This window comes from Sorex fumeus, unplaced genomic scaffold (genome assembly GCF_029834395.1).
Source record: "Sorex fumeus unplaced genomic scaffold, SorFum_2.1 ptg000086l, whole genome shotgun sequence".
Classification (NCBI taxonomy): domain Eukaryota; kingdom Metazoa; phylum Chordata; class Mammalia; order Eulipotyphla; family Soricidae; genus Sorex; species Sorex fumeus.
Genome location: NW_026606143.1, coordinates 34,876,335 through 34,893,350, shown reverse-complemented (window position 1 = coordinate 34,893,350; position 17,016 = coordinate 34,876,335). Strand labels below are relative to the sequence as shown.

The 17,016-nt window shown below is 48.6% G+C and overlaps 1 protein-coding gene across 2 annotated transcripts in view; it reads left to right on the top strand.

The window, feature by feature from the left end:
- Positions 1 to 17,016, top strand: part of REPS2 (RALBP1 associated Eps domain containing 2) — a 252,371-nt gene that overhangs the window by 179,024 nt on the left and 56,331 nt on the right. For both annotated transcript variants that reach the window (XM_056131290.1, XM_056131289.1), the window contains exons 12-13: positions 4,860 to 4,905; positions 8,042 to 8,178. In XM_056131290.1, the coding sequence (XP_055987265.1) occupies positions 4,860 to 4,905; positions 8,042 to 8,178 (183 nt within the window). The remainder of the gene's footprint in view (positions 1 to 4,859; positions 4,906 to 8,041; positions 8,179 to 17,016) is intronic.

Below are 17,016 nucleotides of genomic sequence, written 5' to 3'. Positions count from 1 at the left end.
ATAAGGAAACATCTCTTATTTTTCTGCTCCTTTCCTCTTTCAGGTATGAGCAGGGTTTTGCTCTTTTATATGTTTTTAAGTTCCCAATTTAGATTTCTGGAAGGATCCCTTCATTTGAATTGAGGATCTCATTGTTACGAAGTGTAAAATGGTGACGGCTGAGAGTACAGAAGATTTCAACAATCCATTGTGATTTCTGTGTAGAGCAAGGACTGATGGGATAGCGCAATTGGAGGCCCCCAGTGGGACGTTTTCATGGCCACAACTAAAATCCCAAATATTATCATGGTACTGCTCTTCCAGGAAGGCAAGGGAACGCGCAAATACATGCAGTGGATTCCAAGGAGAGTTGCATGTATCTACTTTGTGGAGAGTTGGGCTTGGGTCTGCAGTGCACGCTCATGACTAGCTCAGCATCACTGGTCCTCAGCATCCCTGGTCCTCAGCGGAGCCATCATTGACTCTAGATGAATCTAAATTTAACAACTGGGTAGGGTAGATGTTACTCTTTGAATCTCCAGTTATGAGGGCACGAAAGAAGATGCTGGTTTTTTTTCCATTTTATTGTTACTGCTCTCAATATTTAATAAGTAAGGCGTGTTACTTGGGTTAGCTTGCTACTATCCCAGATGTATTTAAAGTTGGAACGGAAGAATCAGTATAACACCAAGGCTTATGCTGTAACACAATATTTTCCCAACGTCAAGTTCATTCAGGGTTTGAAAGAGAGAGAGAGGGGGGGGGGCTTGGAAAGAAAGGGGATTAAGTGAACTGGGAGGGAAAGAGGATGGAGAGAATATGAATATGAATGAGACGATATGATTCTGCTCAGCCTGTCGGATTATTTATTTATTTGGAAGGGTGGAGACACTTCTTCCAGAAAGCAGTGCTGAGAAGTGAAAAGTGAGAAAAAAATTCTAGATCAGCTATGACTCCCTAGTGGCTGGAATTCCCCGGATTCTGGTTCCTTTATCATAGGGGAAACACTCCGTCCCCTTCGTGCCTGGCAAATACCTGAGCTAGGTTCTTCCCTGCTGGAATTTCTGGGAGTAACTCACCTGTGCCCCAGGTTTTGTGAAGCTTATGTTACGGCATTTAGTAAAAGCTGCTAAAATCCAGAGAATTAACCTGCTGCTTCTCCAGTGGTCATCGAGGCTATTCACTATTCCATTTTCCTGGGGCTTTAGAACAGACATCAAGCGTTCTCTGGGGTTTGGGCGGGAGCAAGGCCTCCTTTGTAACATCCCTTTATTGAACAGGGCGTGGTATCACCAGGCAGAACCTATCAGGGCTTGTCATAGTGCATGACATATGTGGGAACCGTTTCATTCAGCTGTATAATCCCTGGTGAATTCTTGGCATCTCTGCCCCTCCTGGAGTGAGTGTGAGGAATCCCTCATCCAAAGATGCATCAATGACTCCCCACCGGGGTCTGTTCTGTTTGGATTTCCAGACATCTTTAAGGCCAAGCTTTCTATGTCTGGACAACTGTCCACGTGCTACATGGACCGTTCACCCCAGTTGAACTTGAGGAATTCAGGCGTTTTGGAGAGTGAAACTGTAGCCTTGCCCTCATATGTTATTTGCTTCCCGGAAAGATGCCAGGCCTGCCATGTCTGTGCCAAGTTGTGCTCCTTCCCTCTCTGGCCAAACAGAACATCCATGATCTGCCCCTGGGCTTCTTCCTGGATGGCAACACCAGCCCTTTCCCACGTTTCCGTGTTCCCAGTGCTGAGTGTCAAGACACTCAGTGGCTTTGACGCTCCTGGGAGAGTTCATGGGACAGGCCTCCCCGTCTTTTTCTGCGCTCCCAAACCTGGGGGGTGCTGATCATACCCTGTCTAGGATGTGTTTTTGCAGGTCAAAAGGGACACGTCTCCCTGTGCTGCTTTCCTGTTGGTGGGAATAAGGCTGATACTGATCAGAGTAATAATTGTGGCCAAGGTGATTATGTGGAACTGTGTTGTCAGGAACTGGGTGACACCTTACATAGTTTTATACACCCTTACCTTTTTCATTGGTAGTGTTATCGGTGGAGTCCAATGAATTTCTTTTTATCAGATCATATAACATATATATGTTCTTTTTATACATTTTTATATTTGTTCTTTTTATGGGCTAGAGCGATAGCACAGCGGGTAAGGCATTAGCCTTGAACGCGGCCGACCCAACCAACCTGAGTTCGATTTCTCTGCCCCTCTCAGAGAGCCCGGCAAGCTGTCGAGAGTATCTCGCCTTCACGGCAAAGCCTGGAAAGCTACCCGTGATGTATTCCATATGCCAAACACAGTAACAAGTCTCACAGTGTTACTGGGCCCTCTCGAGCAAATCGATGAGCAATGGGAGAACAGTGACAGTGACAGTTCTTTTTATACATATATGTTCTTTTATACATATATATAAATGGAATCACTGTGAGATATATACAGTTACAAAGTTGTTCATAATTGGGACCGATGGATTTTTATTTTTTCTTTTTGGGCCACACCCGGCGATGCACAGGGGTTACTCCTGGCTTTGCACTCAGGAATTACTTCTGGTGGTGCTCAGGGGACCATATGGGATGCTGGGAATCGAACCCGGGTTGGCCTCGTGCAAGGCAAACGCCCTCTCCGCTGTGCTATCGCTCCAAACCCCCCTGCTCCCCGATGGATTTCTCAATGAACCACGTTCTGGCTTCGTTCAGCCGGGCCTGCCATACCATGGCCAGCTTCTTCTGACATGGCCGGGTCATGCTGAGGGAATTAGGCCTGTTTGCCCTCACAGGGTGGCCTGCACACAGGTGGTGATTGTAGCAGCTGCCTGATATTATGGAGCAGAGCGGGACAATCGTTTGTCACCTGCTTCTACCTGTACCCTCTTTTCTGCCCCTCCCACAAGATGTATATTCACATCAGAAGCCCCAAAGTTACTAATCAGATTGTAAATCACAATTTCTAAATTAATATATATATATATATATGATTATTTGAGGGACTGAGGAAAGACTTTCAGAATTTCCAAGCTTGCAAAAGTTGGAGCCGTGTCCAATGGCCATGCGTTTCAGTTCTCAAATGTGTCGAGTTTCCAAAGGGCCTGCACCTCCTTATCACTCCCAGTGAGAATGGTGCCATGTTTTCATTATTCCCGTCCTGTTGGTGAGGAAGCTGGAGTTCAGAGAGGTGATGGCTGTTACTGCCATGGCCAGGAGAGGCATGGAAGCCCCAGGACCAAGCTTACCCATCGGCCTCCCCCATCTGGCTGCCCGCCCACAGCTAGCTATCTCTCCCTGGCAGCTCCAGGCCTTCCATCCACACCCATTTCTGCCCCAGCTCAAAGGCAAAGATACTGGTGGCTGACAACCGTCACCATGATGTGTTCTGTGGCCAGCACAGTCTTTGACCATGGCCGAGCTGTCTGCCTGTGTGTTTCCGGAGAGCAGCGGGGCCTGAGGGAGAAGAGGGGTCTTGGGGTCTGCTTGGAGGGGCCGCCTTCGGCTTGGCGGTGAGTCTGGTCACACACTGTCTCCCCAGCCCCACCGGGGCCCCGCTTGGCTAGAGGAGAGAAGCCCCACTTGGCTGCTGTCCTAGCTGCCTGAGTGTGTTGCAGGGAGACTGCAGAGCCCTGTCCTGGCCTTCACGGACCTCTTGTTTGGCAGCACGTTGGTGCTGGGAAGGGGACCGAGGTCTGTGTGCTCCTTCCCAGCAGCCAGAATGCTGAGTTGGGGGAAACGCCTCTCGCCTCTTGTACAGCTGACTGCATCTCAGGGAATATACAGTGCTAGTTTGCTTTTTGCCTGGTTAGCGTTTTGGCCCCCCATCTCTGTCCTGCTCATCTAAACCCAGGATCTTAATGATGACTGTAAATTCAGACTGCTTCATGCCAAGGAGGGATTTTTTTTTTCCCCACCCCCTGTCATTGAAGCACTGTACAAGATTGATCGATGCAGGAAGATGTTTTCTTTCTGGAAGAATCTGCACACTGTCAAAACTGTGTGCTCCTTTTTGCTTGCTAGTAGTACCACGTCTGTGAATTTGTAGCAAAGTTTTGCGATGAAAAATGGGCAGTGTTGGCAGAACCTAAACATAGCTAGTGGCTTTTAAAGTTGCCTTCTGTATGGGGATTGAAAACAGAAGAGACATTCATTTTTGGGGGGGGGCGGGGAGGGGGCGTGGGGAGGGTGTTTCTAATTACTCCCAGTGACACGTTCCGGGAAACTGGGTTCCATGGATGTTGTAGGGAAGCTAGTGAGTTTATGAGTTATGTTTGCTAAGGAAAAGTCAGGAGGGTTGACAGAATATTCTGATTTCTCACGGTCAAGTTGTGTTTTGGGTTGGGTTGCGGAGACATGCAGCAGAATTATGTTTTCTTCTAGGAAATGTGGCAAAGTTCATTTTGGCTCCCTGTGATTTCTTGTGCCTTGCTGCTCTGCCTTGCTCCTCCAGGGGTTTTCAATTTGAAGAAAATATGTCGCTCAAAAGAGCCAGCCTTCAAGGGAGATAGTTGCAGGATTTCTATGGGGCTCTCATGACAGACCTTGAAACCCTCGAGAGAGCCCCTCCCTTCTGGAAAGATAGCACCCTTTGAGAATCTTCCCTGAGCGGGAATTTTATCATTAAGCACCTCCGATTTAAGAGTGGCTTCTTAGTACTGCGAGGAAAGGAAAAATTCGCTGCTTTTTCTTTTCTTGAAATTATGCCTCTAGCTTTCGAAATGAAATGGTGAGATCCTGGAGGGGTAGAAGCCGCCTCCTGCTCGGCGTTTACCCCCCTGCCTCACGCTTGTCTGTCACTGTGTTCTGACCAGCCTAGGTGTGCGAGCTAAGCCCGTGTAACTGCAGAAGTGAAACCCAAATAAATAACATCTGATCTTTGTTTCAGTCCCGCCTAAGGATTCCAACAGTCTCAAGACAAGACCGAGATCCAGGTAGTGTTCGTTCTGTTGCTGCTTTAAAGCCCGTTGTGCCCTGTGCCTGCCTCGAGACCAGGCCGGCCTGTGCGCTCCTCGCCCTCTGGACCAGAAGTTCAGAAGATGGGCAAGTGCAGAGTCTGGAGGGGCTTGCTGAGAGCTTGCACTACGGGGGGGGGGGGGGGGGGGTGTGGCGGGGAATCTCTGGGTTTCTCTCCTTATTTCCGCCGGAAGTGTGGCTGCTGCTTGCTGGACCCCTGACATGAAGAAACATCCTCTGTGCTAGGACCCTGTGGTGATGGGTTGGTAACTAAGAGGGGGGAGTAGCCTTGAGCCTTGGGTAAAGAAAATGGACCTGGAAATAGGCCGCCACGACGAGGTAAATCAAGTCTAGCACAGTGAAATGTCTGGGAGGTCAAAGTGTAGAAGAAGAAGGAGAGAAAACACTAGTAATTTCAGTGGGACTGACTCTTTCACGTAGGCAGAGAGTAGGAACTGCTGGGGCTTATCTCAGCCTTGCTGCTCCACCTCACAGTTCAAAAAAAGAAAAACGTTGGGGACAGGGGTTCTCAAGCAGTGCTCAGGGAGTCCTGGGCCCCCACCCACAATTCTCGATCAACTGGACTGGTGGTTCAGCGCAAGGGCCTGAGGAGGCAATGCTGCTTGGGCTTGCAGTACCTGGGTAATCGCTTTGGTGCTGGGGACTTTCAGGGCCACACTTGGAGGACCCTTGGGGGACCCTGTGGTACCGGGGATCAGGCAGGCAGACACAGACTAGGTTGTGCCGAGGTGCTGTACTCCTGTAGTTCGCTGTGATGCTGGCTCCTGGCCCCTTGGAAACTCGTGCAAGAGGGTACCCCTAAGGCCGAGCCGTACTTGGCCCCCGCCACCAGTGGTCAAGGCAACAGGTGCCAGGACTGCGCTGTCTCCACTTGGTGACTTGGCTCTCCTCTGGCTCTTAGGTGCATTGGGCAAAAAGAGAATTTAAATTCGATCATGATCCATATGCTTGAAATACTGACATGTAAGGAACTCTCCTCTTCTTGTGAGTCAGAGTTAGGCCTTTGTTTATCCCCGACGTCTGGATTTTCCCACATGAGGTTTGATTTCCGGTTCACAGAAGGTCCTCTTCTCCATATTGCTATTTGGAAAAGAAGTAGTTCCTTTGGCAGCCGAAAAACCTTTAGTCTAGGTGTTAGTACTAGCTTTAGGATGTCTGAATAATCTTAGTTCTCTGTGGGAGGAGACACTTCTTGTGAATGAGAGAAATCTGTGTATGTGTGTTACATTAACTCATACTACATCTCATGCTTCACGCTTCAGACTCACACTATTCCAAAGCAAGTGAAACCACCAAGCCTTATAGTCACATACTCTGTTGTAAAGGTGTCTGGCTAAATTTTATGCATTACCCATTTAGGAATGGGTCTTTTGGTCTAATCTGGATGTTTTTATTTTTACTACTCCCATTTGGGTCTTTGCTGAGAGCAAGATAATCAAATTATTTTTTATCCTCCATTTTAGAACAATAAAGCTATGTAAAAATGTGAGGGAAAAGAGAAAAATCACCATTTTACCGCACTATTAGATTCATCGTTTTATTGCTTCTCTCTGCATTTGTATTTTAATTGACTGCAGCCCTGGTTTGATATTCAGTTAATTTTCCATAGGAAAATATAAATACATAGGTTCCATATGGAAATAAAATGGAACGAGATAAATGGTGTGTGATCGTGCATTTATATATGTGTATAATGCACACACAGTTTTTAAAGTGAAATATGCCCCCAGATCTCTCTGGCACAGAGGGATCTTATTTCTAGCTGAATTGTCTAATGTCCTCTCTTAATCAAGGCTTCCTATTTGAAACCTCTGTTCTTTCGAGTCAGCCCCCTTTTATTCTGTTGGACGTACTAGCACATTCTTCCTGCTAGTTCCTGCATGCGTTTTATTTGCCTGTCTCACCAGTTATATACTGGGACCACCCCAGAGCTTGTCACATGCTATTAGCATGACTTTCTTTAGGATTGAAACCTTGCCTGACAAACAGAACCCCAGACTCCCACAAATAAGCCTGAAGGACTCATTCAGGGAAAGAGAACCTTGCTGTGTCAGGAACTGAAGGCAGTTAACTGGTAGTTGAGAGATTCTCAATTCCCAAGTGCAACTCTAACAGCGAAACCCGAGGAACTGTTTTCTGAGGCGACTTTGTCTCCGAGACACATCTTTGAACTCAGTTCATTTTCTTTTTAAACGTGATGTTAGCACAGAAACTGAGCAGAATACAAGTCCGCATCTAGTTCTTAGCAAAGGATAATGGAAAAACCCGTCTAGAAACCTATTCTTCAACAGCACACGAATATATTAGTGTACACTAATAATAAATCAGTTGCACTGATTTCCAAAATAACGTGGTCCCTGCGCCCAGCCCCTCTTCCCGCTCGTAGGCAGTGTCGAAACACTTGAAAAATGGAATTTAGAAATGGAGAGAGACCAGAGTTCCAATCGAACTTCCGTCAGTATTCTAGCTCTGTGACCTTTGGAAAGTGATTGAATTTCTTTTTTTTCAAATGCCCTTATTGAAGTCAGAATGTCAGAGTTCCTAGGTAACTGTTGCCTTGTTACCAATTGAGGCAGAAGGTTAAGATGAGACTTAAACTTTGGAAATTTGATGCTATTACCCCCCCTAGATGCCTCACCCTGCTGGGTGTGTTTTCCCCAATTTTATTTGCAGTATATTCCCTTAAGCAGTTTGCCACTCGCAGGCTCCCTGGCACATAGTTTGTGTGTCAGTAGGTGAAAAGCGCCGCTATGGGTTTTGGCCATGCTGCCTTTCTGTTACATGGGCCTACTCCAACGCCGACTTCCTGTGTTGCCAGCACTGCAACAGAAATGGATTTGAACGTAGAGAAAACTTGTCCTTCTGGGTCAGTTTAGGGCCCAGGTAGAAGAAGTGTGAGGAGATGAACAAGAATCTTGTTGAGGTTTGGGGTTGGGGGGCCTTATTGCAGGGAGTGGCACCCAAGGGAGGGCCAGGGGGAGTCGGGGTTACCTTGGGAGCTAATTTGAATTTGGGGGGGGTATTCCATTTCCACCCAACTCAGAGCATGAAGCTGGACTGTCATCCTTCTGACCTTGCCTTGTTTTGCTGTAGATCTTACTCTAGCACCTCCATAGAAGAGGCCATGAAACGAGGGGAGGACCCCCCCACCCCACCACCGAGGCCGCAGAAAACCCATTCCAGAGCATCCTCCTTGGATCTGAATAAAGTCTTCCAGTCCAGCGAGCCAGGTGAAGTGCCATCTGCCCCAGGGGGGAGGTGGAGGCATGCCACACGGGCGAATGACGGGTGGCTTCTGGAACATGGCAAAGGTGCTTCATGGCACAGTGGCTTTCTGGGGACAGAATGAGGCTCCGCCTTCCCGTACTCACCGAGGACCTGGGCCCATGGCATTGGCCACTGTAGCCCTGGGTGGCCCCTGACCGTGAAGTCAGTATTGTCCATGCCCTTGTGGTAGTTTGCTTACACAGTGGCTGCCTGTCATTCATTTTCTGCATCTTCAGAGGAGGGGTTCTGTGAATGAGCTCAGTCAGTAACGGGACTCAATCTATGGTTCCGGGGATCGAACCCGGATCAGCTGCGTGCAAGGCAAGTGCCCTGCCTGCTATTCTATTGCTCTAGCCCCAGCCGTTTTGTTCCCATGAGAAGACTCTGGGCCACCGTGTGCGTGGGCTCAACCTGATCAATGGGTAGGTGGTTGGTGCTGATGGCTCGGTCCCGGGAACTTCTGGGGGTGAGACTTTCTTTGTTTTTCTTTTTTTTGTTGGGGGTGGGGGCTCTCTGGTAGTACACAGCCCCTGCTCCCCTAGTGATGATTGCCCTGACTAAAGTGCTGCTTAGCTAGCAGTGCTGGGGGCTACCACGCCCACCCCTTCAACACTGGTGGTGGGGGGAAGGGGTCTCCAGGACTACACGGTAGAGGTTGAGGAACCAAGCGGGGCTGGGAATCGAACTCGGGGTATCCACGTACAAAGCATGTGCTCCCGCCCTTTGGTTTCTTCAGCCAGTTGCTGCTCGACTGAGCTTGAAGTGGGAGACTCCATCCCCTGCCTCCCTATGACTCTGGGCCGGAAAACAGCGGACAGGAAATGCCACTGCTTGAGGAGAGGTGTGAGAATGCAGAGGAGCTGCGTGTGCCTTTGCCCCCGGCGCATACAGCAAGCTGTAAATGCAGCGATTTCCCAAATTTTTGTCTCTATCCCTGTGTCCTTTCAGTCAGGCCAGCCGCAGATGCTAGTGATTTGCAGATTATTATCTTTTCAACTAAAGCAAGGAAAGACCGTCCTTGGCTCACACATTAGAATGACCTCTGTGTCCCGGCCCAACATGTTTTATTTGTTCTAATAAAACCCTCGTCTCACAGTAACGTTAGAGATTGGTTTTTAATATACGAGAATCTGGAATTCTCTATAAAGTTTGATTCTCTGCCATGAGTTCATCAGATAAAAATTTGCCTTGAATCCCCGTCCCCATACTTTGATTCAAAGTTCTGGCAGAATTTCATAGTAACCGGTATTCGGGGCTGGGAGTAGCTGTGCATGATGATGCTATAAAAATTTCACGTGGTGGTAGATTATGACCTAAACGATTTTTCTGCGGATGCAAGGATATTAAAACCATCTGGGCAGCTCACACAGCGTCCTTGCAAGGAGAGATTGTAAACGTGCAGGCATCTCTCAGGCCGGCTGGGTGGGAGAACGGACTTGCTGTGGCTTTTGACAATGTCGCCTCACACAGTGGAACAAAGCACACTGGGTTCGGCGGCCAGGGCAGCTGCTCAGCAACTGATGGAGTTTTCAGGAACGGTTGGATCTTTCTGCGTCTTAGGCTCCTGATCTGTCGAATGGGGTAGCTCGCCCACATAGTGGCAAGGCTGGGCCGGGTGGCAATCTCCGTTTGAGTAGGTGCCGTGTTTCCTAGGCTCATATTCCTGTACAAGCTCCCGTTCCCGGGCCTGCAAACCTCAGGGTTGGTTTCCTGCCTGTGGCGGCCTGCTTCTGCCTAGGAGGGAAGAGGGTTGAGGAGAAAGTCCTCGGAATCCTTTGACCCACTGGGACAGTTCTGGGATTTGTTCCCAAGTGTCTGCTTGCCATGGTGCCACGTTTATAGTCGCCCTCTCACCTCTTCCCCTCTGCCCAGTTTCACTCCCCCTTATCCCTCAAGCCTGTTCCCAGGTCCCTGTCTCCAGGGCTACTTTAGGGAGAACCCGAGCTAAGGCAGCTACTTTGTGCATCTCCAATGTTGGCATGAGTTTAAGGAGAAATTCTTAAATTGGGTTGCATAAGTGGGAAGGAAGAGCATGGTGGCTCAACTCAAAGACCAACTCTTTCAGCACGCCTTTCTACAAAGCAAGTTTCTAGCCAGCCCCTCCTCCCATTTTTTAGGTCATACTCAGCACCCTTTGGGTCCTTCTACAGGCCTGGTGCATGGGAGTTGCTCCTGGAAGTGCTCAGGGAAACAGAGTGGTAGGGATGGAACCCAGGGCCTCCTGCATGGAAGGCCAGAGCTCTACCACCAAGCCACATCATGGCCCCAACCAATGAAAGTTGAACGTGCAGCTTTCAGTTGGGCGTTTCTGAGGTAGGAGAAGCAGGTGGTTCCATTCCATCTACTCAATTTGTTTCCCTGCTGTTTAGTTGGCACAGGAAGCTACAAGGATCTAACAGAGTGACATGGCCTCTCAGTGTATTGCATGTTGCTGGGAATGGTGTGGACGCTCACAGATGTGGAAAGCGTGGACTAGAAACTGTCAGGATAGCGCACCCCTGAGAACCATGGGCCCCTGGTCCTCTGTGTATCGTTGTCCAGAATCAGTCACTCAATCCTTGCTGTCCGCTATCCCATGCGTCCCAGGGAGCCCTCTTTGCTTTCCGAGTGGGGAACTGCATCCTTTCTTTGAAGGCCTGCATGACAAGGACATCATTGGCGGGGTGTCTCCTGCGCTGCACCCCACGTTCTTCTCGCAGTCCTCGCCTTGCTCTGGGCACCCCTTCTAAGGCTCTTCTCATCTTCCTTACACCCCTCTGTGGTCTCTCATGCTCTTGCCTGCCCCTGGCGTTTCTGTCCCTCCTCTTCCTCACTGCTTCTCTCTTTCCTCGCCCCTCCCCTGGCCTTCATCATCGAGGTCCTCATTTTTGTGGCTCCGCCCCCTTGCCTCCGCTGTCATAAGCAGGGCAGAGTTTTGCAGCCCCCCATCACTGTTGGCTTTGCTTTGGGGTCTCCTTCTTTTCCTGGGCTTCCATTCTCCATGCTGGCCTTGCCTCTCCAGAGGCACACAAATGGAGCCAGACTGTGTGCTAGAAAAGTTGGATTTCTGCAGTTCAATCCACCCCTGATGTTGCTTGCAGAGTTTCCTCACACCCCTGCCCTCAGTGCTCACCTTTGGACTTGTTACCAGTCCCCTAGCAAATGTTTGCCTTTCCCATGCTCCTGGCACGAGTAAACATCTTCCATATCATTACTAGCCATTTTTTCTCCTTTGGTGTGCAGAAAGACCTGCGCTCCCAGTCTTGGCCCGACAGCCTCAAGGGGCCTCTTGTATTCTGTTCACTTTTCCTGTGACATGCTGGGGCGCTCTCTCTTATCACACATACTTGGAAAGCAGAGGGTGGCCGTGGCAGCCAAATTTGCTGCTCTGTTCCCCCTCGGCACCCCATCTCTTGCCAGTTCTTTTTTTTATTTTATATTTTTATTAGTGAAACACCATGAGGTACAGTTGTAGACTTAGAAATTTTTGTGCTTGGGTTTCGACTATACAATGATCAAATACCCATCCCTCCACCCCATCCCTCCACCAGTGCCCATTTTCCATAACCATGGATCCCAGTATCCCTCCCCCCCATTCCCCCCCCCATCCCACCCTGCCTCTGTGGCAGGGCATTCCCTTTTGTTTTCTCTCTCCTTTTGGGTGTTGTGGTCTGCAAAAGAGGCATTGAGTGGCAATCATGTTCGGTCTATAGTCTACTTTGAACATGCATCTCCCCTCCTGGGAGGATCCTCCCAACACCCTTTACTTGATGCTCCCTTCTCTATCTGAGCTGCCCCTTCCTCTAGAATGCCCCGCTAGCCTCTAGGCCATGGAACAATCCTCCTGGTACTGATCTTGGCTATTCTTGGGTATTAATCTCCTATTTTGATACTTTATGTCCCCCAGATGAATGCAATCTTTTTATGTCTATCCCGCTCTTTCTGACTCATTTTGCTTAGCATGATACTTTCCATGTAGTACCACTTGTATGTAAATTTCATGACTTCATCTTTTCTAACCTCTTGCCAGTTCTACACTGAAGATAGATCGTCTTTGGGCTGCCCCATTCGTAATAGTAGAAGAATAAGGAAAGGAGGGAAAGACCATGCGTGAGGGAACAAGACGTGACTTGAGTCAAAGGGGAACAATAAAACGAAGCCTCTGGTTTTCAAAAACAGGAGTGAGGCCTAGTAGCTGAGGCAGAGGTGGCCTAAAGTCGAGTGAGAGTGTGGGGAAGCTGTTGGGTGCAAAGTAGATGCAAAGAATTTGGGTCGAAAGACGAAGGAAGGCAAAGATGAAGGAAGGAAGAGAGAAAGAAGGAAAAAAGTGGTTGGTCCAGTGGTGACGCTGTTTACACAGAGACAGGAGTAGCCCATAGAAGGAAAGACTGGGTCGAGGCTGAGGTCGGTGTTGAGGGTATAGGTTTGAAATGTCACACAGATGCCATCACGGTTGTGGAGATGGGTGACGTGATTGGGGCAAAATAGCCAGAGGCTGACTAGGAATTGGAACTCATTAAAATGAAAGATCAGGGTGGGGCTGGGGCAATTGTACAGCTGGTGTAGGGTGTTTGCCTTACACATGGCCAACCCGGGTTCGATCACTGGCATCCCATATGGTCCCCCGAGCACTGCCAGGCGTTATTTCTGAGTGCAGAGCCAGGAGTAACCCCTGAGCATCACTGGGTGTGATCCAAAAAGAAAAAAAAAATACCAGGGCAAGGTTGGAAGCAGGAGCCAAGTGGGTTGCAGTTAGTTCACAGTAACGTTCTTGCAGGGCTGGAGCGATAGCAGGGCGGTAGGGCGTTTGCCTTGCACTCAGCCAGCCTGGCCAAGCCGGGTTCGATTCCTCCGCCCCTCTCGGAGAGCCCGGCCAGCCACCGAGAGTATCTCGCCCGCATGGCAAAGCATGGGAAGCTCCCCGTGATGTATTCAATATGCCAAACACAGTAACAGCAAGTCTCAAAAAAAAAAAAAAAGGAGACGTTACTGGGCCTGCTCAAGCAAATCGATGAATAACGGGAGGACAGTGTTTGTTTGTTTTGTGTAATGTTCTTGCAAAGACACTGAGCCCGTGTGATCTGCAGCAGTGGGTAGATCCAGACAGCCGTCTAAAGTGTGTGTTTTCATGGGGAGAAGTTGCTAGAATAGAAGCTGGGTGTAAAAGGAGATCACCTTTCGTCCCCTTGCTCCCAGGCCCAGAGCCTCCCTCTTGGTCCCATGGGATACTGTTTGAGCGAAAACAAAATATGTCAAAAGTCTAAGTGAGGCTACAAATATTCCAGAGCAAGCAGGACTCAAATGTGTGCTCACTGAGTTTGGTTGGTTGCTTGGTTTGGGGGCCGCAGCCAGTGGTGCTCAGGGCTGACTCCTGTCCTGGTGCTCAGGGGCACTCCTGGCGCAGTTCAGAGGACCAGATGCAGTGCCAGGGATTGAATTCAGGTGAGCCATGTGCAAGGCAAGCACCTTGCCTTGTTGCATGTCACTCTGGTCCCTTGTTCAGTGATGTTTATAATGCTGTACTCACAGCTATGAACTATCTCTTACTGCCAAGATTTCTGTAAGAAAATCATACTGTGAAGGCAGTTTATTTCAGACCCATATCTGCTCTTTCTCATCAAAAGGGCCATTTCCATCCTCTTTTATGGAGGAGTAGAAAGTGTTTTAATTTTTTTTTTCTTTTTGGATCATACCCAGCGATGCACAGGGATTACTCCTGGCTCTGCACTCAGGAATTACTCCTGGCGGTGCTCAGGGGACCACATGGGATACTGGGAATCGAACCCGGATTGACCGTGTGCAAGGCAAACGCCCTACCCACTGTGCTATCGCTCTGGCCCAAAAATTGTCTTAAATTTTTTAATTTGTTAAATTAAGACCACAATTTAGAGTTATTCATTCTGTAGCACTGTAGCACTGTCCTCCCATTGTTCATCGATTTGCTCGAGCGGGCCCAGTAACGTCTCCATCAGGAGTCTTGTTGTTACTGTGTTTGGCATGTTGAATACGACAGGGGTAGCTTGCCAGGCTTTGCCGTGCAGGCGAGATACTCTCGGTACCTTGCTGGGCTCTCCGAGAGGGGCGAAGGAATTGAACCCGGCTCGGCCGGCCGGCTGTGTGCAAGGCAAACGCCCTACCGCTGTGCTATCGCTCCAGCCCCAAATTTTTTAATTTGTTAAATTAAGACCACAATTTAGAGTTATTCATTCTGTAGCACTGTAACACTGTCCTCCCATTGTTCATCAATTTGCTCGAGTGGGCCCAGTAATGTCTCCATTGTGAGTCTTCTTGTTACTGTGTTTGGCATATCGAATACGTCACAGGGAGCTTGCCAGGCTTTGCCGTGTGGGCGAGATAGTCTTGGTAGCTTGCCAGGTTCTCCGAGTGGGGCGGAGGAATCGAACTCAGGTTGGCTGAGTGGCCACGTGCAAGGCAAATGCCCTACCCGCTGTGCTGTTGCTCCAGCCCCAAATTTTTAATTTGTTAAATTAAGACCACAATTTACAGAGTTATTCATAGTTGAGTTTTAAGTTTGCAACCATTCAGTACCCGTCCCACCACCAGTGTCACCTTCCCTCCACCTGTGTCCCCAGGTTTCTTCCCACCCCCCACCCTCCATCCCCTCTCCTTGACAGGCCCGTTTGTAAGTTGGGTTGTTGTTGTTGTTTGCATCTCGTGCTTTCTGTGGTGGTGACCACCCTCTATACCACAGATGGACCCAGGCCCTTGGTCCCTGCCCCTTGTTAACTTCCTGTCCACTTCTTGCCACCCTCCCCGGATTTCTTTCCTCCCTGTCCTTCCGAGGTTCTGGTTTCTTCTTCACTGAATGGAGTTTCCTTTCTTTTGCTCTCGCCTCTGGCCCACCCTTCCCAGAGTCGAGCCTGAAGCTTGAAGCTCCGTAGAAGCCCAGGGCAGTATCTGAGTGGCCGCCTGGCAGGAGGAGCAGAACTCGTGTGGCCGCTGCCGTAGTTTTCCAGCTTCAGATGGGCAGTCTCCTGCTCCCGTCTGACTTTGAGAACCCCACCCCGTAGGTGCAGCCAGTGAGAACACTCTCTTGGAAAGCGTTTCCTACAAAAAAACCAAAGAGGCCTATAAGACTAAGACCTACATTTCTGGCATTTAGAAATGCTCCTTTTTCAGGGCTGGAGAAATAGCACAGCAGGTAGGGCGTTTGCCTTGTATGCGGCCTACCTGGGTTCAATTCCCAGCATCCCATATGGTCCCCCGAGCACTGCCAGGAGTAATTCCTGAGTGCAGAGCCAGGAGTAACCTCTCTGCAATGCTGGTGTGACCCAAAAAGCAAAAAAAAATGCTCCTTTTAAAGAAAATATGTAAAAATTAGCTCAAAACAAAGACATATCTATGAAAATCATGAAATTGCCTAATATAAACATCAGGGAAAACCGTAGGTGATAGTTTTTTTTCAATTAGTGAAGCACCATGAGGTACAGTTGTTGACCTTACAAGTTTCTGTACTTGGCTTTCAGTTATACAATGATTGAGTACCTATCCCTTTACCAGTGTCCATTTTCCACCACCACTGATCCCAGTAACCCTCCCATCCTCCCATCCCATCCCACATATGTGGCAAGATTCCCTTTTGTTCTCTCTCTCCTTTTGCTTGCTGAGGTTTGCAAAAGAGGCATTGAGTGGCAAACATGTTCAGTGTATAGTCTACTTTCAGCATGCATCTCCCATCCTGGGTGGATCCTCCCAACACCCTTTCCTTGGTGCTCCCTTCTCTATCTGAGTTGCCTTTTCCCCTAGCATGTGCGGCTGGCCTTCAAGCCATGGAGTAAACCTCCTGTAACTTATCTTGATTCTTCTAGGATGTTAGTCTCCTATTTTGTTACTTTATGTTCCCCAGATGAATGCAATCTTTCTATGTCTGTCCCTCTCTTTCTGACTCTCTGACTTTCACTTAGCATGATACTTTCCATGTAGTACCATAGGTGATAATTTTTAAAGGCATATGAGAAAAAAAAATTAGTCAACACCTTTCCCCACCAATGCCCTTTGTGCCGTGAAGGGCCCTGTGGTCCCCAGAAAGTGGGGGTGGGGTTTATTGAGTAGTGAGCAGAAAAGAATCTGTCTTGGGTTTTCCACGAATGAATATTTTTTTTTCTACAACTCGAAATAGGTAGAGAATGAGAGGGAATGAAAGGTGCAGTCTAGACCAGACTTCTGTTCAGGTTCTTCTGAGGGCTGTGTTGGTCTCCACAGATGACACTGACCTCTTCGATGTCTTTCTTGTTTCATTCTTCAGAGAACCATGTAGTCTCTTATAAAGTATAGCGTGACACCCATTTTCAGGCCTGATGTTATTTCCGGCCTCTCATTTGAGGTAACACTCAGAATTCAGTGTGACGGCGCACAATGCTTTCCTTTAAGCTGTTCAGGAGTTGATAGATTAGAGGTGTTGCTCCATTATAGTATCACCTTGTCCTGAAGTTTGAAGCCCAGAGGTACGTTTGGGCTGTGACGATCGAGAAACATTAATGCAGTTAAAACCCTAATCCAGTTGTCTGCTTATTTTTTTTATTTGAATCACCATGAGATACAGTTACAAAACTTTCATGTTTGAGTTTCAGCCATAGAGTGATCAATGATCCCTTCACCAGTGCACAATTTCCACCACAAGAGTCCCCAGTATCAGCCCCCATCCCAACCCTTCCCCTACCTGCGTGGTAGGCAATTTCCACAATATTTTCTCTCTACTTTTATTACATTCAGTATTTCGACACCAGTCCCACCATTGTTATTTGGAATTTTTCCACCACCACTCAAATCTGCAGAAAAGGCAATGCTAGACAATTTATTTT